Source organism: Hypomesus nipponensis, chromosome 3, assembly GCF_054491055.1.
Source record: "Hypomesus nipponensis isolate SF chromosome 3, ASM5449105v1, whole genome shotgun sequence".
NCBI classification, from domain to species: Eukaryota; Metazoa; Chordata; class Actinopteri; order Osmeriformes; family Osmeridae; genus Hypomesus; species Hypomesus nipponensis.
Genome location: NC_140363.1, coordinates 7,045,115 through 7,067,639, shown reverse-complemented (window position 1 = coordinate 7,067,639; position 22,525 = coordinate 7,045,115). Strand labels below are relative to the sequence as shown.

At 43.1% G+C, this 22,525-nt stretch overlaps 1 protein-coding gene across 1 annotated transcript; it reads left to right on the top strand.

Annotated features, from left to right (window-relative positions):
* The first annotated feature begins 3,322 nt into the window (after positions 1-3,322).
* On the top strand, positions 3,323-22,304 carry sptlc2a (serine palmitoyltransferase, long chain base subunit 2a). The gene is made up of 12 exons (XM_084674631.1): positions 3,323-3,604; positions 5,604-5,789; positions 7,644-7,798; positions 8,919-9,067; positions 9,511-9,635; positions 10,793-10,886; positions 11,107-11,212; positions 11,635-11,854; positions 12,736-12,862; positions 18,353-18,488; positions 18,788-18,917; positions 19,792-22,304. Exons 1-12 carry the CDS (start codon positions 3,458-3,460, stop codon positions 19,891-19,893), a joined length of 1,677 nt encoding a protein of 558 aa, XP_084530757.1. The 5' UTR covers positions 3,323-3,457; the 3' UTR covers positions 19,894-22,304.
* Positions 22,305-22,525: the final 221 nt, after the last annotated feature.

Here is a 22,525-nt window from a genome sequence, read left to right as displayed (position 1 = left end):
GAAACATGGACAACCCTAAAACATTAATAAACGCCTGAGCAGAGCACTGCTCTCTGCAACTTTGTTTATCACAGTGTCATTGTCCAAAGACATGAGAATTTATTTCTCAGTGCACATGACCATGAATGCCTCAAGGTTCTTCTGGGTTAAAGTCCTCCTGAGTCTGTTTTTTTTTAATGAATTTCTTTGTTGAGAAGCTTCTCTCACAGATTACTTGTGTGATGGACAGTGGTTTACAACTTGTAGTTGAGTCCAATCACATGGTAGGCAACAGTAAATTATATTACTGTTGCTTGCTTTACTACAGGTACACTCTTGCACAGTTGAGGTTCATGTTGTTTAATTTTAACTTGTTTAACTACATGCTCTTATGTTTCTGAGGCTATCTCATTGTTTATGATCATCATTGACCTATGCACTTTTGCAAAGCTCTCTCTTGGAAGTCACTTTGGACAAAAGCATCTGCTAAATGAATACATGTCAATGTATGTTAGAAGATTGTACTGAGAGAGAATGAGATTAACACAAATGACAGTTTTTAGAGGAGGAACACATTTGCTGTCTAGTTTGAAATCCTGCTCCTCCATGGCAGGGTCCTCATCACCTCTCTGGGATTTCACTAGCTGTCCTGACAATGTAACCCCTCCAGAGGGGACATCTTTAGTCTGCCCCACTGACATGCAATGCTATGCAGTTCACCCCAAAATGTGCTAACTGTAGCCCTGTCGTCAAACTTAGGCAGACATTTGCTTATTTCTTCCAGAGCTGAGCTGGGTAGTCCATCTTCCCTCACATGAGCAAAGTTTCTAGGATCTAAACAGGCAAAATCTGAGCAAAGTTTTGAATTAGCAGAAAACATCCTTTGGATACTGCCTGTTACTGTGTCTACAATGACATTGTTTACTTTTACCTTGAAGTCAGTATCAGCTGACTGGTAGATACTGTAAAGAAAGTGTGAAAGAAATTAAATTCTGGAAGCTATGCATCAAGGAACCCCATTACTCTGTGTGATCCTATTGGTAAAATGGATATTGTCAGTTGTAATTTCCCCCCTCACTGAGAGCATTCCAAGCCGCCGTTACCCCCACTGTGACGTGACAACTGACGATTCAACGCCCGACAAGTCATCCACCCACCTCCCCTCACTCAATCCCTGTTTGCGGTGGGCGACAAGAGTTACTCTCTGAGCGCGATATGTTTTTTCACAGCAATATTTCTGAGCATGCTTGAAATGTAGAACTCATTCTGTGCAGTCACATGTGGGACCTGAGAGGGGGGGGGGGGGGAGTGGGGAGAACGAGGAAAGGGGCAGTGGAAGAGATGAGGCACTGCATGTCCAGAATGCTCAACTTCTCTTTCCGGCACGTTCTCTCACTCTCTTCTTCCCTCCCTCTGCCACTATATCTTCCACCCTTCTATTTCTCCCTCTACCCCTCTCTATCTCCCTCCCCTCCTATTTGTCCCTGTCTCTCACTTAGCATATGGATGCCATGCTTTCAACAAGTGTGAACTATGTGGGTCTGAAAAGATATGATGACAAAATAGGATGATTCAGCAAAAGGATAAAACCAATAAATCAATACAATGTCCACACACAGGTAAACGTACATGTTTCCATATATTAACAAGTTCCACACCAAAGCTGAAATCAATCAGATGCCCTTGTTCTGAATGATCTTACACAGGGTTCAAAACAGCCTTAACTTAATGTAAAAATGGTTTCCCACTTTTGGACTGGGTGAGGACCTGCCACATGAAACCACACAGGCATTTTCTATTTTGCCTGGAAATGTAGCCTGCTACATTAACGCACAAAACATGTGTTCTAGGGGATAATGGTCTAGAATGGAAACCACTGAGTGCAAAACATGAAAAAAAGAATGGTAGCAATCATTTAACACATGCAAAGTAAAACACTTTATCTTCCTCAGTCAGGAATATGGTTGTTTTCTCTTCATGTGCCTCAGTCCAGCTAACTCAACGCGATGAAGCCAATTATTTAAAAACACACACAGCCCAGAGTGGAAGTGTGTTTGTGTGTGTGGGGGTGTGTGTGTACGTGTATGTGATATTGGATGAAGAGAGTTGAGCAACCTAATTTCAAAGGCAAAGTTATGCATAGCACTGGGTTTATGATGTATGCAGTGTGTTGGAAACTGAAGAGGTCTGTCATACTTCTTCAAAACCAAACACCAGTATGTACAACCTCAGCTGATTGATGCAGCTGCATCTTCAGAGATAGCTGGAGCTGCTATATACATGTGTGTGTGTTTATTTAGGAAAGACAGACAGAGAAAGAGCTCCTCAAATTGATTAGTTTAGGGAGACATCTCGCACTCCATTTTGTGATGTTCATCCATACATTTATATATGAGTCCGTATGACGTTAATTATAAACAATTACAAATGAATTATTATGTAATTCCAGGATTTTTAATTAATGCTTTACTTTACTAGATTACTCAATGCTGAAAGTAACTAGTTACACTACTAGTTACATTACTTTATGGATTACTACATAACATCACCTGAGATGCACTATAACTTACTTGCCAAATAACAATATATGTACCATTTATATGCCCAAATCAACTCAAATTCTTATTATAATGAGGACATACCTAATATCATAATATACCACAAAGCTGACAACCAAGTTGTGAACATCAACCTTAAAGTTGTCAAGAATAACAAGGCTACAGTACTGGCAGTAAGCAAATGTCTCAAAATAAAATAATGCTTAAAACTTTAAATGGAAACATTTATTTTTTAATTTTGAGGCCATGAAATAATTCAACACTACCTGCACACAATAGTTTACTTTGGAATAATTGTGATGCTGTCAAGGATTATATAAACTATGCATTCTCCTTCACTTATACTTTGGTGCCAATTGCAAAATGTTTCCTGTCTGTCTGACCCACAAAACTATTAGAATGATTATTATGCATCATGATCTTGTTATGCATAGGAAAGTACAGGCCAGTACACTAGCATCCGTTTTGTAACATGTAAACAAGAACAGTTATGCGTATCTAAACACTATGAACTTTTGTTCTGAACAGTGCTGATTCATGTTGGGTAATTATTTCAAACGCTGTTTTCATGAAAAAAGGTTGGACATCTAAATGAGAATATCCAACATTTGATTGTCGGCGGGCACGAAACCCACACATTTTGCTGGTTATTACAGTATCATAGACCCTGCCAGGGCCACACCCAAATCAAGGTCTTGTAAACCGCGCCTACTTCTCCATGCGACAATATTATTGGTTGTCAGTGGTTGCTAAGGGCGTTTATTTCCGGTATTGCAGCGGTTGGAATTTCATGTTTCTAGTTGTGGGTTTAGGGGTGGGTTACCAACGAGCAGCAAAGTCACTAACATCGATTCATACAGAGTCCTCCGTCTGTGCAAGGTTCATGCAAGTTACTGTACTGGCAGGAATCATAAGAAAGCATGACGGAAAGCTCCGTGAACAAGACGGAGAATGGAGAAGTATGTCACCGCGCAAAGAACAGTGTTAAACCGGGGAGAAACGGCTTCGTGAAAAACCATCACCAGTACCATCAGCAGCAGCTTAAGTACGGCTATCCCGAGGAGAAGGTGAGGCCCGAGCTAACGATTGGATGGATGATGATGGGGCTACTGTTTTGGACACGTCAAACCTCAGATGATTTGACCATTTATATCTCGCCTTTGTGATATTCTCTAGCCTATTGCTATTTTATTTGTTATGCTGTGTCAGCTATTATTGAGCTAACGGCCCACAGTTACAAATGTGCTTTTGTTTAATTTGCTAACGTTCGCTATTTTAGTCTGTAAAACGTTTCATTAGCTGTAAAAGTTAAGGTAGCAAGCAGATCAGTAGGATGACAGTCCCGCATGTTAATACGTTATGGCCGAGATAAGTGACAGGATGGGCAGCTACAGTAATACATCACGTTTATCAACTTGCTCGATACTACTGTACAGTACTAAGTTGGTCAATTTGTTATACCACACATATCCTCAAGGTACACAGTAATTCTAAAATTTATGAAATGCATGCTACATGTAATTTGTTTTGCTTGTAGGTAGCCTAACATTGTCGTTATAAGTTGAATTTAATTTTGGCAGGCAAGCTTGTCCAAGCCAAAAAGGTCAAGGGTCCGCCTGTTATCCTGTTTAAACAACCCGTTTCATCATCACCATTCTCATCATGATAGCGGGATGGCAAGTGTTGACTATGAAGTCAGCCTACAGCTAGTAGGCCAATTGCTTCAGTGGTAGAAAAATTGATCGAAATTTTTTGTAGGCTCTTCAAATTACTCCACTGTCGTTCTTGAAGATATACAAATCAGTTGTTTTGCAGATGTTCAAAGGCACTTGTTATGCACCAGAAGTCCATAGAGAAAACGTACAGACACAGAACCGAGCTGTCTTGGGACTTGCTAATAACATTTCCATCCCAGAGCTGTCCTCTTTTTTAATTTAATTACACCATTGGGCGTGCTGCAAGATTAGGTGGCAACAACAACATTGTTTAATAGATCCAATCTATGTATTATTTCAGAAGAGTGAAACATGTAGCCTCCAGCTTAGTATATTTAGCTCTTTAGATCATAGAGGAAGTAAGGTGAAACAAAAATGAAAATAGGTCTGGGGTAGGCTAAATCCTATCCCTTTTTTTAGACCAGCCTATAGGTTACAGGTAAGAGCTTAATATCTGGGAAATAAGAGGTGATTCCAAGTCCCTTTGATTCTTCTTTCTGACTGTCCCCAACTGTCTTGGATTGTTAATTGACTCCTGAATGAGCTGATTGTAGTTCACGTGGTTGGCACCGTAGCTCGCCTCTGAGGTATTTGAGATAGGAGCATGACTAGTCACATGTGGTTGCAAAGTGCCAGGGGCTTTTGAAAAAGAGTTGCATGATGTGAAGGCAATGATTAAAAGGCTAGCGTGTAAGCTTCTGTTAAGTCGACTTGGGGGGGGGGGGGGAATAGGCAGGCTACGAGGACTACATTTCCAATTTAACCCAATTGGGCTACTGTTCACACAGAGCCTATAACTTTGCCCTAATGTTAAATAAGATGCCACCTTCAGTACAGTATTATGAGTAGGCTATGTTAGAAAATAAATGAGTATTGCAAACATATTCATTTAGATCTATTGACCACTTTTTTCCCCTGCACATATTTAAGATATTGGTTTGTTTATCTGATGGTTGGCTTTTGCCTGCAAGCAGTGTTCCACCAGCAGGAACCTGCATACCATCCCCTCATTTGACTACCAAATCTCTAGAGCCCATCTTTGTTTACATGCTTTAAGATGAGTATTATTAGTATTAGTATTTCAAGGAAATAGACTAGGCACTACTGTATGTGTGCAAAGAGTCAACAATGTGCACGCCACTGAATATATTTTAGTTTTTTTTTTTTTGGGGGGGGGGGGGGGGGTTAGAGTTTTGCTGGCGCTTTGTTGACGAGCTATGCTAATTCGTATGGAACCCACAGCAATGGCATCTGCACAGTTCTGCAAAGTCCCAAATGGTTTTGGTTTGCGTGTTGCACACCTGAGCGCACCTTTTTTGTTTACATTTCCCTCAATCCCATGTCTCTTCAGGTCCAGCACACAACCAGTAATGGCGTGTACACCTTTAAGGAGTCGTACGAGGAGACGCCCATGCTGGTGGCCGTGCTCACCTACATGGGCTACGGCATCCTCACCATCTTCGGCTACTTGAGGGACTTCATGAGGGCCTGGAAGATCGAGCGATGCAACAGCTCCAGGGAGAGGGAGCAGCAGAAGGTAATGAAGAAAGTACCCGGGTACCTAAACGAGTATGTCACTGAAGGTGCGGAGTTACACCTCGAAAGGGATCGAGACGCTTTTAAGCCGGATGCCTTTCTAGTCAAAGTTTAGGAGGTGTGGGTGTGTGGGGGGGATATTTGTCAGGGTTACAATATGGATCAGCTAGCCCTGTGGCTTGCATCTGCTTTTTCTCTCAACTAAACACTCTGTGACGTAGACTAGATGAATAGATTTGCATGCATAAAAGCAATGTAAACCGTATACAGCTGTATTTTTATTATTATTATTATTATATTAATTACTTATAAGCTATAGGCTATTTCCATTTAAACAGCTAGAACGAAACCTCTTTTAATATCCCAAAAGTTGTCCATACATAGCTCATAGGAAATTGGGCGAAGCTAGTTTATGCAGGTGCCCCTCTGAGACTTGCGCGATGTCACTCAAGACACCGTCACGTGACGTAGCTTGACATTCCTACTTCCAGCCAGAGAGGTCAACTTTAGGTCAGGTACTACTCACCCACTCTCCGACACTGCTCAGCGTGACGCAGGATGTCCGGCTTGTTTTTCTTGTTGCCTCCTCCACCCTGGCCTCCACCCTTGGTTCTGTGTACCCTCTATCTAAGTGGCATGTGTATCGAGGCACGATGTTGAGACAGTGTCTCATTTTTAGACACCTATACGTTGACCTATACGTGTATTGACCGATACGTGTATTCTCTAATAACGTTTCTTAGACTACTAACGGAGTTTCCATGCCTGCACCATTGCTTCATATCTCAAACTGAATGTCTAGGATAATCAAAACCAGAAGTGTCATTCAGTATAACCCAATCTTGTGACAAAATCTTGTAAACAGGAAACAGACAGATGAAACGTGTCACCCTCAACACTCATGACCACCTCACTGTTGTAAGGATATTGTTTTGGCATTTTGTCCCCTTAGGGTTGGTGGAAGGAAGCAGGGCACAATCAATTGCCTGAAGGATATCCCACTGTTGTTGCCTTGCAGGCAGTAATTTTTCTAGAGAAGAGTGAAAGCGCTTTTTAGGAACTATTTGCCTCCCTGGTTTCTCCAGACCTTCTCAGTCATGCTCAAAGCTAACGCCTTAGATCGAGAGATTGTATTGATAGTAGAGCAGCATGCTTAGAGTGTCACGGCAAGCTTTTGTAAGATATGAATGAACTACAGTTCAGTGAAAAAGCCAGAAGTCAACTGTCGCATGATGAGACCACGTGTGGGTTAGTGCGACCCAGTTTAAACTTTTTGACAAACATGGACATTGACCTTCTTCTCAAACCCATTTTCTCATGCTTGCCTTGTTCAGCTGACTTTTACTCATTCCTCGCATTCTTACTCTCTTGCACAGGTGTCTTCTCTCTCCATACTCGTATTACTAGTGCACAGTGCCCGTGACGCAGTCAGTGATTAAGATGTCGGTGAGACACACAAACACAGATTCCTGGATCTATAGATAGATAGTGCACGTAATGAAGTAGGTGACACACACACTTAGATTCCTGGAATTATAGATTGGGCACAGTGCCAGTGATGCAGTCAGTGAGTAAGATGTCGGTGACGTACACAGACGTTTGGGATTATAGATAAATAGTTCAGTGCCTGTGATGCAGAGACAGTTTTTCTGAGTGGCTTTTGGACATGTCTCCGATCACAATTGAAATTCAAAAAAAAAAAAGTACTTGGTGTTTGAGCTTTTTTTCAAGCAATATAACTGTTATTAAAGCCTCTTTCTCTCTCTCTCTCTCTCTCTCTCTCTCTCTCTCTCTCTCTTTCTCTCTCTCTCTCTCTTCCTCCTTCTTTCCCACCTTGTCCTCTTTCCATCACTAGGATTTTGTCCCACTCTATCAGGACTTTGAGAACTTCTACACCAGGAACTTGTACATGAGAATCCGGGACAGTTTGAACAGGCCAGTTTGCAGTGTCCCTGGGGCCAAGTTTCACTTGGTGGAACGGGTATCGCATGACTACAATTGGACATTTCAGTAAGGGACGCGCTCTGTCTGGCCTACACAAGTGTGACTTCTTACATCACAGCCATATTTGACATAACCTAGAGTTATGTTTTGGTGGTATGGAAAACTATCTAGGGGTGCTCTATTCTGTATTGAGAGTCAAATGCATGGCAAGTTCAACACCAAAAGTTCAGCACTGTAAAAGTCTTGCCATAAATACTGTACAGTCTTGCTAAACCTGTATACAGTAGTATACCGCAAAACATTAGAAAACTTCTTTTCAGTTTCTATCAGTTCATACTGCAGCATTTCCAATCTCTGTGAGCAGCAAAGTGTGTGTGCGTGTGTGTGTGCGTGTGTGTGCGTGCCTGTGCGTGTGTGTGTGTGTGCATAGTAGAGCAGGTGCCAGCCTGTCTTACTTTAAACTAAGCATAACAACATAATCTATTTTAAATGTCAAAGGGACGCCAAAGAGCTCGTTCCAACAAAGCAAGGTGAAGTTGCGTGCCTTGAACATGAAGAGATGCCAACAAAGTTAAGCCACCTCCCTGCTGGCTACACCCGTGTCTTTCAGGCCTCATTTGAAAAGAAAATCACTGTCATCATTTGAATGATATTCTTTTCTTTAATTTACTTCTGTTCCTATCTCCCTACCCCACATCCCACAGTGCATTCCACATTTACCCAAAACATTTATGTCAATAACGAATAACTCACCAAGACATTTCCCTTACCTTAGAGAGGTAGTCATTTATTGTACTGAGGGTTTTATCAGCAAGTAGCATTTTTCATCACAGGGATTAAAAGGTTTCTCTGGTTCTAGGTATTTTTTTGTAATTACAAATTTGACCCAAACAATGTTTCAAATGTCAGTGAAGTCACCACAGACTCGAATGTCACCACAGATTTCACTTCCTCTTTTGAAACCACGGTGTTCGTCGGTTTCTCTCTTGAAAGTTAGTTTTCGTTTTTGCTTTGGCCTACAATCCTTAAATACACAATGCAACACAAGCAAACAGATCGAAACAATTGTGATTTGGTTGATAAGAAATATATACAGTTTCGGATTGATTCCTCTCTGTCTTTCTGTATCAATCCCTCGATTCTCTCTCCACCTCGCTAAGCGTTTTCCCCCCGTTTGCCCTCTCAGCTACACGGGCAGAATCATGGAGGACGTGATCAACCTGGGCTCCTATAACTACCTGGGCTTCGCTGAGAACACGGGCGCCTGCCCCGCCGCCGCCGCACATGTGACCATGACGTACGGCGTAGGAGTGGGCAGCACCAGGCAGGAGATGGGTATGGCACCATGTGTGCGCACGCAAGCCAGACACCACGCGTGCAAGCATCTCTTCATGTTCATACATGAACACATACATATATGTGCAGGTGCATACTTGAAGTTCCTTAACCCTGCACAACACGTATACTTGCAGTATATACGTTCACTCATTGGTGTACGGACAAGGCGTGCGACGTAAGGCAATTTATGGTAAACTTCAAATAGCTCAATTATCTTGAGGTCAAGTTATTAATCAGTGGGATTTCTTTTCACGTACCCTTTTTAACTTTTAAATCAAAGTATGACAAGCTATCAAAGTATTGCCATCAGCTGTCACTTGTAACTGTACAAAAAACGTTAGCTCTTAGCTTAACGTTAGCAAAGTGCAGCCGTTTGTTGTTTGAATCGTTCTCTCTGCCGCTGTCTCAAATCGATCATTTGTTCTTTCTTTCCCTCCAAGGTAACCTTGACAAACATGAGGAAATGGAAAAGCTGGTTGCCACGTTCCTGGGGGTGGAGTCTGCCATGACCTTTGGCATGGGGTTTGCCACCAACAGCATGAACATTCCTGCCCTCATGGGCAAGGTAAGGGAGGCAGGACCTCCGAAATGCTAGGGCCGCTCTGACCAGTGGCGTTGTCTCCTCATTGTTGCCTATGCCTCCCTCCCTCGCTGCCCTCCCTTCACCCGATCTGTTAGTTTAGCTTGTGAAAGGTACCGTAATCTGGTGTTGTTTTTCTTGTTCTTTCCTGGGGTCTCTCTCTCTCTCTTTGTGCGTGTGTTCTTTTTCTCTCCGTCTCTATGTTGACCTATCCTTGGTCAGTTTTAACCACACCTTTTGGAACCCATCCTCCTTATCACCGTCATCAGTGTAAAACCATCGGTGTTTGGAATGTATTCATACAATCTAGCATGGTTATTTGCACAGTGACCAAGTACAGCTATTCCTATCTCCCGAAACGAAAACATCCCGCTTGGCTCTGTTGTCACGGCGCCAATACAAGAGACCTCCAACCCTTGCCGCTCACGCACGCACACACATCCTACCAAGCACACATCAACAGGATGCGCTTTCTGTTGCCACGAACGACTACGCAGTCCAACTTCCTGCCCCGGGTGAATGACCAGCATTAGGACAGACGGAGGTCGACTCTGTTGTGTTTCTGTCAACTAAGATTGACGTCGTTCCCGGAGGCTCGCCAGAACATGCGTTTCAGGAGTCAAATGACCGTGCTTAGCCCTCTGTCCTGTTGCAAAGTGCAAATACACATTATATTCAAGTTCAACTTGTGTGTCCTCATTCCTGCATTTTCTCATTTAAGCTTATTTGAAAGTCTACTTTTTCCTCACTAAAACGCTACTGTTTATGGTTTGTTTTGGGGTTGTAAAGGATGGCCACTGGCTTCTTGGTCATCGCTACACAAAGATTCACACACATATATAAATATACAGTACAGGCCCACTTGGAACAGACGTTTCTATTTCATTCTAAACATCGGAAGAAAAAAAGTTCAACTAGGCCGTATCATGGAAATGGTCCTCTTTCTTTGCACTTCTCAATGATCCTGTATTACTGAAGAAAAAACAAGCCAGCTCTATAAACAGGACATTGTGTCTCAATGGAATCTGTCCCTCCACCTTGGGCCTGTTTAAGCCTGTAACATGATATAAACCAGACTAAATCATGCCTCTCTCTCTCTCCCTTTCTCTCCCGGTGTCTTTCCTTTCCTTCCCTCCATCCAGGGCTGCTTGATCCTGAGTGATGAGCTCAACCACGCCTCTCTGGTGTTGGGTGCCAGGCTGTCTGGTTCCACTATCCGCGTCTACAAACACAACAGTGAGCCCCTTCCCTGTGCCCCCCTGTCACCAGCCCTGTCCTTCATCTCCATCCCTGCACATCGCTAAACGCCATTGTTATTCTTCCCCATCCATCTCATTGGACTTCCCTTCCCTCAAACTCCCCCACCCAGTCCCAGTTGCTCATTTATTTCTCGTTTGAGCGTCTGTATAATAATTTCCCTACGGATTGTAACTGTAACTTATCCCGTTTCTGTCAGATATGCAGAGCCTAGAGAAGCTGCTCAGAGATGCTATAGTCCACGGTCAGCCCCGAACACACAGGCCCTGGAAGAAGATCCTCATCATGGTGGAGGGTATATACAGGTAATACACATGCTGTCCACTAGGGGAAGCTTTTGTGTGCAACGCTTGAGACCAAACAACAATGTAGTGAAGTCTGGAACGAGGTTATAATCGTGAAGTGAAACTATTTAGAAAATGACATTTGAAAAAATGAATTTGCTGAAAGAGCTGAAACAAAAATAAATCACATAACTGAAACTTAAACTAAATGAAACTTAAACTTCATGAGAACCTGAAACTATAATAACCTTGGTCTGGAAATGAAACAGTTTGAAACGGTTTATATTAAAAAAGCCTTTAAAGCCATTACTGGTCCCCAACGTTCAAATTGAAAAGAACCTGTAAAAAACCCGAATCAATTTGCTTTAAAGTTGGTTGGCTAACCTCTCTTTCTCTCTCCTCCCCCCCTCCACCCCCACCCAAACACACACACACCTTTTAAGTATGGAAGGCAGTATTGTGCGCCTGCCAGAGGTGATAGCCCTGAAGAAACGCTACAGGGCCTACCTCTACCTAGATGAGGCCCACAGCATCGGGGCACTAGGACCGGGGGGCCGCGGTGTGGTGGAGTACTTCGGCCTGGACCCCCAGGACGTGGACATTATGATGGGCACGTTCACCAAGAGCTTTGGGGCCGCAGGGGGCTACATCGGGGGAAAGAGGGTGAGTAGGGAAACCCACGACGACAGTGTCGCCATCCCAGCATGACAGGCAGGATCTGCTTCTGGATTGGTCGGTTGAGATTGAGATCTCTACAGACAGACAGTTTGGAAGCATGATCTGTCTGGAATGTTCTGAGATGAAATTGTAGCTGTTTGGAGCTTAGGGAAGAGAATGTAGCCATCTCAAATGTCAGAAAGATGATGCAACCTGCTGTTTGTTAGTTTTCTTTCTTCTTCTTCTTCTTCAGCACTCTAGTCTTGCAACAACCTTGTCACTATTGTCTATTTTGCACTCCACTGCATGGCAAAAATACTGGTGAGCCATTAGTGTGAATGGGGCGACTTGTCTTCACCGACCAGGATGAAAGGTCGTCTGGACTCTCAGGTTTCATATTACACTGCACTAGGTGCTGCTGCAGGATGGGGAACCTTTTGTTGAACCTTTCAGCGATAAAATTGTTCAACGCCATCAACAAGAGGGAAAGGGGAACGGAGAATTGTCTGAAGGATCCCAAAGTTTACAGCTTGTCTCAATTAACGCTTTGAGTTCATGTAAAGCAGCCCTAAACAAAGACGGTAGATGCATGTCCTGTGATTGTGCATCAATGCGTCTGACATTTGTAGCTCTGCTAACATACAAGCCTTTTTTTTTTTTACTTTACATTTAAAATGTGTTTTTCTACATTCGGAGTCTGAATAAGTGGCTCGGTGTTGTAATATCCCTTTTGGTCTTGGTCATATCGAGAAATGTCACTGGAATGCCCCCGACATTTAGTTGCATGGGAACGTTCGACAGACAGTTCCGAAAACTTTGAACTGAAAATGTCTGTTTCAAACTGAACCAAGACAAAGTTGTATTGCATTGCCTTCTCTCCTCTTTAGGAGCTGGTAGAATTCCTGCGTTCGCACTCGCACAGCGCCACCTATGCTGCATCCATGTCTCCTCCTGTCGCCGAGCAAATCATCACTTCTATGAAGTGCATTATGGGAGACGATGGCACCACAATAGGTGAGTCTTGAAACCTAAAATATTATAAATAATAAGGTCATTTGTATGGGGACTTTTCTCTCCCAACACAATAACGCGAGACAGTGCTCATTTTGCCACCAGGGGTCAGTAGAAGCTAGCTAGAGACTGCAGCTCATAGTTGAAACACTTGTGTTGAGCAACGCTGCAATGAATTCACTTTATTGGAAGCAAGGCATTACAGACTGTACGGAATGCAGTCTATTTCATACGGAGTAATGCATCTCAATGATCTCCAGCTGTCAGATTACCCCCCCCACACACACGCGCACACACACACACACACACACACACACAGACCCTGTCCTGACCATAAAGAACATTGAGTACAAAGCTCTTACCTTGAATCCAAGCTGTGAGTGTCAGCTCTGCGCACACACACACACACACACACACACGTGTACACATTAGCCAGACAAGGAGGTATTGTCTTGCCTACCTGTTAGTCATGACTAACCTTCCATCCGCACGTCTCCTTTTCCATCACTTATTTCCTGAAATAAAGAGTGAACGAAAGATTGTTTGTGAAGGTGACAACCATGTGTTGAAGAACATGCTTTGGCCTCTTTGTCTATGAAAATATGACAGTGTGAGACACATATCCAATTTCCGTCATTAATTATTGACACGCTAACTTTTGCTGTCGTGTTGGTCAACTGGTTTGACAGTTAAGCCGACCCAATTTCCTGTGCATAGTATCATGATGGGCTAATCCATCACAGATTGGGTAATGGAGGTAAAGAATAATGTTTGCGTGTTGCCATCAAACAGCGAATCAAGTACATTTTGTATGGGTTTGAAACTTCACTCGGGGTGATCCATTACACACACCAACACTTTCACAGTACTCTCTTTGAGCTGCACTTCTGTCTGTGCTTGGTGTCTTAAAGCTAAACTTTCAATACACTCACAGTCCACACAGCTTTTGTTTCCAAAGCCTTTTCAAGTCGGCCAGCCAGCCATTCTCTTGGTAGCTCTGAAATGATGGACGGCCTCATCAACAACGCAGCCAACTGCTCCATCTTGACATCCTGTTTTCTAATTCTCCACTTCGTTCCGAGAGAACGCACTCCGGGTTACAGTCAAGCCACCTGGTGGTTTCCAGTTAGCTGTGCAGCGTGAAACCTCCCCGGACCAAGACACCGCAAAACATTAAAGATGAAGTTCGTGGGAAACCAAAGTTGCCCCCCCCCCCCCTTTTTTTTCTCTTCTTCTTCAGTCTCACAGATAATTAACTCTGCACTATGAGAGAACTGGTGGCCATATTGGCCATTCCCAGACCCCGAGAAGCTTCCCAGTGTGCTGCAGAGTCAGACGCTGCTTCTAAGAGCCTGTAAGACTTGGTGTTATAAGGCTGTAAATGTACAAGTGTTGCGTAAAAGTTGCCGTGCCCTTTTCGGCGGACTCTAGAAGTCTCAGCCAAACTTCATCAACGTGGTCAGGGTTGGAGCCAGTATTACAAACCATCAGCTTCACAAAGAGCAGGGAAGCTTCACCTACCTGTCACACAGATGTCATATCAACATTCTCGTGGATTATATTGGATGTGATAGTGAACTTTTTCCTCGTGGTGTTTTACAAAGCATGTCCTATTTGAACACGCGGTCTGTTTAGCTTGTCAGTGCTTTGTCTCTGGGAATTATGCAAGGACAAAAGTGATATACCAGCAATCATGGGACCTTTTTAAAATGTTAGAAGAGTGACTGTGGTTGGCGGGGATAGGCATAGCTCTGTGGTAGAGCATTTGACAGCAGATCAAGGTCGCAGGTTCAAATTGTCCCTTGTATGTCACTTGTCACTCAATAACTACCTTACTCGGTGACAATCTATCATCTTGTTCCCTTATGTGAACTCTTGTAAAAATAGCAATTACGTCAAGCTCTTCCCGGTTCGTTCTACACTCAATATGTAATCCACAACCCATTCTTTGTCAAGAATGGAAAAGAACAACCCAAGAGTGAGACTGTCTCAGCGAGAAATCTACCTAGACTTCCTGAGCTGTGTCAGTAACCAAGGGAACGAGGTCCCTGTTCCAACAGAATACCCATTTGGGAATGACCTCCGGAGTCCCTGCTTTCCCATGACTGATAGAGTTGGGAAGCCTCCTTCACGCCTGGAAGCAAAAGTGGCTTTAGAAGTGACAGTTCTGTAGCTTCCTATTGACAAAAATGTTGTCAATACAGGAAGTGCCATCCATGTCGTTCTCCTGAGAGCTCAGCACGACTGCATCGGACTCTGACGGAGGTCATATTATTGAATGCTTTAACAATATTCAGTTTAGTAACGTAAAAGAGTGCCACGTGTTTTCTGACCTCTGAAAGGGATACATCAAATCAAATCAAATGTATTTGTGTCGCCCCTTTTACACGCACGCATGTCACAGAGGGCTTCACATACGCCCATAGAACTGCCAACCAACCAACCGAATCCCTCAAGGAAATACGCTTCCTGCAATCTCTTGGTCTAAAGAATGGACCTCTACGGAACATCTCCGTTTTGACCTGATGAATCATGGTGGATTGTTTCTCACTACACCCTTGGAGGGACTAATTACGTGTGGCGAATTTTGGCTATTTCACAAATGACTTCAAAGACCATTCGATGTGTGGTCGGCGTGTGATCGAACTATTTCAACGGCTCCTCAGAGCAATGCACTGTTCTGACGGTTTCACACCCAGTGAACCCAACACGGTTTAGAGACTGTCGGTCCGACAAGACTTGGAGGGTGAAATGCTCTTTCTGTGCCACTCTTTAGAGCAAATATCCTTTTTTGTACTGTGTGTGTGGTCCTGTGTCTAGCTGGCTGCTTGTGGCTCCCACATGAACCACAGTTGTGTGAGAAGAGGCTTTGGACAGTCTCACTCAAACCTTGAAGTCCTAACCCAGCTTTCTACTCTTCCACCAGCTGTACCAGGGGTGTGTGTCGGTCAAATAGTGGTATGGCATGATCAGAAATACGCACACGTCTCTGTGTGTTCAAACTCGAGTCAGAAACCCTTAAACTGAAGCCAGGGAAGACACCTCCCCCACTACACACGCACACACACACGCACACACACACGCACATCGTCCTGGGATGAGAGAAGGAAGTCAAGAAGGACTTTCATTTGAAAGAGAAACAGCCCCCACATCTGGAAGCTCTTTCACCCCATCTACCCCATCCCCCTATCCATCCATCCCTCCATCCCCCCAATCTCTCACTCCATATCCTTCAGTCCCGTGTCTGGAAGGAGTTAAGTGTGTACTTGTGTGAGCGTGCCTAAGTCTGTTTGTGTACCTGTGTGTGTGTGTGTGTGTGTGTGTGTGCGCGCGCGCATGTCTGTGTGCATTTCTGTGAGTATGTGAGCAAGAATGTCAATGTGTGTGTTTTCAGATGCGTGTATCTACCTGGTTTGAAGTGTGTGTGTGTTTCTGTGTGTCCATACAGTATTAGTGTATCTTGTGCAACTAGCTGCTGAAAGGGTACCCCACAAAGATTTCCTTTGGAGAGGCCTATACCCTCTCTCTCCTGGGAGGCTACACTCCTGCTAGAAGCTTGAAGTCAGTGGGGGGGACTCCCGGTGCCGTTATTACTTTCAGATGCCTCTCCCTCTCACCCCTCTCTCTCTCTCTCTGTCTCTCTCTCTCTCTCTCTATCACCTCACTGTTTCTCTCTCTCTCTCTCCTCCCTCTCTCTCTCTCTATCACCTCACTGTTTCTCTCACTTCCCGGGACTATTACTTGTCCCTTTTTTGGAAACAGAGATCCCCATAAAGTCCCCTCGTCACGCCGGCTTTCTTGTTTGCACTGAACCAGACAAAGACGGCAGAATGCCGGCCCGCGTGTGATTTCTAGATAGCATACCGGCATTCCAGAATCCGAGGCGTGACGTCAGCGTTGTCGAGTGTGTGTGTGTTGTCCCGCCATGCCGCCTCTCCCCTTTGGCACAGACGTCAATTCTGCTCAATGACTACCTCCGCTGCTGACTTAACGCTGTTACAACATTGACCCCCCTGTTCTGTGGATGTACCTTTTATACGGAACTGCAAGGCGGCAAAGAGGCCATTTTCCCGCCGGGAATTGGCGGCGTAAAGGGGTGCTGGTCTTTTTCATTTCGTCTTTATTAATCTCTCTATTGTTCCCTATCAGTCACTCTCTGTCTCTCTCCCTGTGTTGACCCTAATGCCGTTGCTCTTTTCACAGTTTATGGTTCTGATCAGAGGGGAAAAGGATTGCTTTCATTAGGGGGTCATAGAGGAAGGTCCTGCTCAGTTTTTGTGTGTGTGTGTGTGTGTGTGTGTGTGTGCGCACACTGTACTGATTGGTTAAACATGGCAGAGAGTGAACAGAGCCAAGGCTAATAGTGTAATGCCCCTGGTTTGAACATAGACATTAGCATGATGAGAAGGAAGCTATAACCAGCAGCCATTTGCCTTTAGTTTTCATCAAGCTCATTATGCTTGATTTGGGACAGCATTAACTGATTCGCTTTGGTAGCCTGCATGTCTTTACTGGAATGCACAGAATAGACTCAGTGTACTATATAAGCAGTAAGGACACACACATCCAGAGATGTGAACATTCACCACACGTAGATACACGCACTTACGGTCTTACTCTCTTAGTGTTGTACACACGCTCTCTGCGCGTGTGCACACACCACGTACACGCACACACAAAGATGCACACACTTGGGGTCTCACACAAATTCTTGCAGGCCCAAACACACACACACACTGCAGTGGAAACAGTGAGCTGTCCACCTGTCAGTGTTAGCCTGTCAGCAGGCTATAGCTCGACCGTGCAGACGGAGAGGAAGGGAGGATGGAGAGATCAAAAAAGAGAGAGAGAAGGGGATTGTCATTTGCATGTGGATGTGGGAGATGTGCACACGCACACACAAACAGTATGCACATAAGCACCCAGCCTACTTTGATGCATCCTCTCATTCCAACACATGCACATCACACTCTCAACGTTTCTTGCTCTTCTCGTCCTCTCCTCTAACCACTTCTTATTTTCTTTCCGTGTAGCGATTTCAGCATTCTGTTTTCTACTTGCGTCAGGTGACAACCCGACCATGAATGCGACCATGATGTGTGTGTGTGTGTGCGTGTGGGTGCGCCTCCCCACCACACACACGTGCACACACATGTGCACACACACACCCGCACACACACACAAAAGTGGCTTTTGAAATAGTATCTTTGAGACAAGATAAATGTCTGCCTCCATCTTACATTGCACATGGATTCTTCCCAGGTTCTTTCGGTGTACTTGATTCAACTCGGTGCTCTATTCATACTCACAGCTGGAGTGTATAGTCGGATAGTAGGATCGCAAATGATATATTAACAACCAAATCATAGGACTTTAAATCAGTCAAATACTCGAGCCACCGTCAATTGCCAATGTGTTATTGTAAATTGAACAAAGCTTTACTGTGGTAAACGAATCTGCTCTCTCTCTCCATCTCTCTTTCTGTCTGTTTAGGTCGCGACCGGTTGCGTCAGTTGGCATGCAACACATCGTACTTCCGTCGACGACTGAGGAAGATGGGCTTCATCATCTATGGCAACAACGACTCCCCCGTCATACCCATGATGCTTTACATGCCAGCGAAGATCGGGTGAGTGCACATTCTTGCCTCTTGGAGCAGTTGGTTCATGGAGTCAAGTTTAGAGAGAGCACATTTTTACGCTAAATTAAATCCATTCAAAATGTAGAATAACATTTTAATATAAGACCTAAATAGTTGACATAGGTTATTCAATATATCCAATGATTCGTTATTATTTTTTCATCCTTTAAACTTTCGTTTTTAATTGTCGGTAAATTGGAATAGTAGTTCCTTTTCTCTGTCTTTTGTTCTCTTTGTGTCTGTTTTTTTACATCCCTTATTTCCCTCTCTTCCTTTCACGCCTTCAGGGCATTTGGGCGGGAGATGTTGAAGAGGAACATTGGTGTGGTGGTAGTAGGGTTCCCAGCAACGCCCATCATCGAGTCCAGAGCGCGTTTCTGCATCTCCGCCGCCCACACCAAAGACATGCTCGACACGGTAACTGTTCTCCACGGCCGTCGCCAACTATTTCTTGCCTTGAAGTGCTTGAATAACAAAGTTGCTTGATGAAAGTTCAGATCACGTTCATGCTTCCATAAAGTGATGTTAGACACCCCCCTGGTGTAACATATGCTGCCTTTTCTGCACCAGAACTGTTTACAGTGCATTTGGTAACTATGCAAACATTTCTAATGACATGTTTTCACTTTGTCTTTATTGGGTATTGTGTGTGTCGATCGTTGAGGAAAATTGTATTTGATCAAACTTTAATGTAAAGCTGTAATGTAACAGATTTTGTTTAGGCGTCTGAATACTTTTCGGCACTTTATGCAACAGTAAAAAAAAATGGTGCTCCCAATTATAAAATAAGTTAGGAGCACCAGCAAAAATGTAAGATCACCCACCAAAAATGTTCATCTTGTCTTTTCAGCTCTCCAAAATGGTTGCATAATAATTCACCTTGCTCTCCTCCTCCCATCATCCCCTCTACGTCTCCTTCTCACATAAAGACGTCCTCTTCCCCCTGCCCCAGTACCCGAGAAAAGAAAACCTTTGATGTCTGTATTGTGTATATGTAAGAGGCTTCAGTAGAAGTTGCCCACGTATTTTGGAGATTGGTGTCTCCAGTCAATGTCATCCTCTAGAGTCTCTATTTTTAATATTCAGTTAAGGTGCAGCTCTCTCTTTCTCATTCCTACTCCCTTTTTCTGTTTTCCGTTTTTCCATTCTCTGTCCATCTTAATCCCTCATATCTGTGTTTGCACTTAGTGTTGTCTGTGTTTGATCAGAAACTGCTTTTGTTTTTCTGTTCGTGTGCGTGTGTGCGTGTGTGTGTGTGTGTGTGTGTGCGTGCCCTTCTGTCTATCCACAGGCACTGAGTGTGATCAGTGAGGTGGGAGATCTTCTCCAGTTGAAGTACTCCAGAAAAAGGAAACAGTCCTTTGACGAGAGGACTCTCGAAGAGGAAGATTGAATCACTAGTGAGCCACCGGTCTTCCACCCTGGCTCCCCGAACCACAATCAAAACCTGCACTTCTCCTCTTCCCCTGAGCTCTCTTGTGCTCAGCTCTCGTGTCATCACAAAAACAATTAACCCATCACCAAACCAAGTTCTACCAGCTTTCTTTGAACAGAGCAAAGTAATACAGCCAAGGCAGGCTAAACGTACAGTGATCGCCCCATGCTAACTGTCTTATTCGTCTCAAAAGAAAGGAAAGGATGCGTCTTAATTTATCGGGTCGCTTTTTCTCTCTCAATTCCTTGTTTATTTTGCTCTGAAATGTCAGTAGTTTGGCATAGACTGCACGTGTGTTTATTGCAGTTGTGTGTCCAGATATGACAGGCTAACGGCCGAACAGACTGTTTGATTTGAACAGAACGCAAGCGTCCTCAGGTTTTCTCCAAACCACACCAAACTGGCATTGTTGCATGCAGCAAATATCACTAAATATTATGGCACAACAATAATGTCGTCTTGCAAACTCCACACTTTAGTATTATTCTTAAAAATTGCCTTCCTCCTCCAAATTTCGAATCAGTGAGATGGCTAAGTGAAAGAGGTGGACAGGAATACTTCTTTACCAACATCCCATAATTTACATATGGATTTGACTAGGTTTGACTATCACCCTTATTATGTCCCTCTACACCTCAGCCTTTAACAGGTTTGAAAACCAGTGTCTTACTTGAATCTCTTCACTATTATGTCCTTTCGCTTTACCAAACTGTTTATTGTTTTGTTTGTTTTTACTTTTCAACAGAGAAATGAACCAATAGACACCTTTGTCAGAGTCGTAGAAATGTTGGAAACAATAGAGTTGCCTTTTTGAGGAGCGGAACTTTGTTCATCAGGCCTTAGCAAATCTCTTGCTCCGACATGGCTTTTGTATTGCTGTATATCTTACATGGCTTTAAACTGGTTGATTAGCATGACGATGGTTATGTAAATCGTCTTTGCTTATATACAAGTCACCCAGCTAGGAAGGATGCACTTGAATAATACCATAACAAGAAAAGGATACCCAATGTGGAATTCGATTCAACTAAGTGTAGTAAAAGCAGTCTTATAGTGCTTGACTTAAACATAAATCTCTGTTCTTTGCGATACTGATGATTGCAGTTGGCTGTCACTGGACAGATTTCAAGATAATGTCCAAATGTTTTGGGGACACATTGTGTAAAATGTATACTTTTTGTCATTTTAATTTTGTCTTTCAACCTCTCCAAAGATCATTCTGGTTCTATGTGTATGTGCGTGTGTATGTATGATATTCATAGGCTTAAAAACACTTATTTGTTCTTTTGAACCGTTTCATATGTCTTTCCTCAACAAAGAAAATATCTTACCGACGGCAGCTGCAGAAAAATAGAAATGCATACTACTGACGAGTATTTTTGAATCGCTTGTGACTTGTGTTACCAATGCATGTACACAGTATGACGTAGTCGATGAGGCTGTTAATCAACCAGATGACAAGGTGCTGAACGATGTTCATGGTTACACTCCTGTTACGTGGCTCACATGTGGCTCGTCTTCCCACTGCCGATTGTTCCATAAAGCAGGAATGATGAGTTAGCTCGCTAGCGACTCAGCTTCATTTTTCAAAATGAAGCTAACAAAAATAATTGTATTGTTGAGTTTAATATATTAGAGGCTTTCTTAAGGGGAACCGTGCTTTAGTTTTAGGGAAGAGAAATCTAAAGTTTGTGTTTTTCTTTTCGCACTGTGCTTTATGGAACACCTCCAATCAGCTGTCTTAGAAATAACTTATGTTGGGGTCTGTTATGTGTCAAATTATTTCCTTTATCCGTTATTACAATTACCGATATTATGATATACAAGTGACCTGCAACAATGGGGGTTGGGAAAATTAAGAAGAAATATTGAATATATACATATTTAAGTAATAAAAAATGGACTTAGTTTTGTTACTGTACACAAAAATGCGTCCCACAATGACAAATTATTCAAGTCATTTAGCTAGCTATTTTCCTCAAAGGCAAAAATTCAAATTAATCTGCACTGGACTTGTGTGTAGAAAAGTCTTTGTAAATGTATGTTTCTTGTTTGCACACAGGGAATATCCATGGTCATACTTTAACTAAATGTCTTATCAAATGTTGAGGTGTTCAACACTGTCTTAAACTGAATGTTACTGTTCTGTAGAACAGTTGTGAGTGACCATTAAGTGACTAGCTTTAAGGAAGAATTCATGTATGTGTTCTAACATAACTTGGATGTTCAACCAACCAGTGCATACGGAAGTCATCCTCTTTTGGATCAAAGAAAATGCACTGATGGCCAGATGTTGGTGAATCACCAATTTTGTAATTGTTTCACTCATGTTACAGGCATCAAAATGTCATTAAAACAATGTAACTCAACTGTGGTGGTGTAGTGTACTTTTTGGGGCACTTCTTTCATTTCACTTAGTCAATATTTTATGTTTTTTTTTAAACAAACCTTGAAATTAAGTTGGTTTACTTACACTACCCAATTACTTACATTACCCAAATGCAATATTAGAATTTCAGTCCAAACTAATGTGACTGTGGGCCAGATTCAGTAAATCATCCAATTGACATTAAAAGTAAAGCAATTCATT

Bases quoted from the DNA above. Each gene is read 5' to 3' on its own strand.
- sptlc2a (XM_084674631.1), top strand. From the start codon at position 3,458: ATGACGGAAAGCTCCGTGAACAAGACGGAGAATGGAGAAGTATGTCAC. The intron at 9,068-9,510 runs GTATGGCACCAT...TTTCCCTCCAAG, and splicing joins CAGCACCAGGCAGGAGATGG to GTAACCTTGACAAACATGAG. The intron at 18,918-19,791 runs GTAACTGTTCTC...GTCTATCCACAG, and splicing joins CCAAAGACATGCTCGACACG to GCACTGAGTGTGATCAGTGA.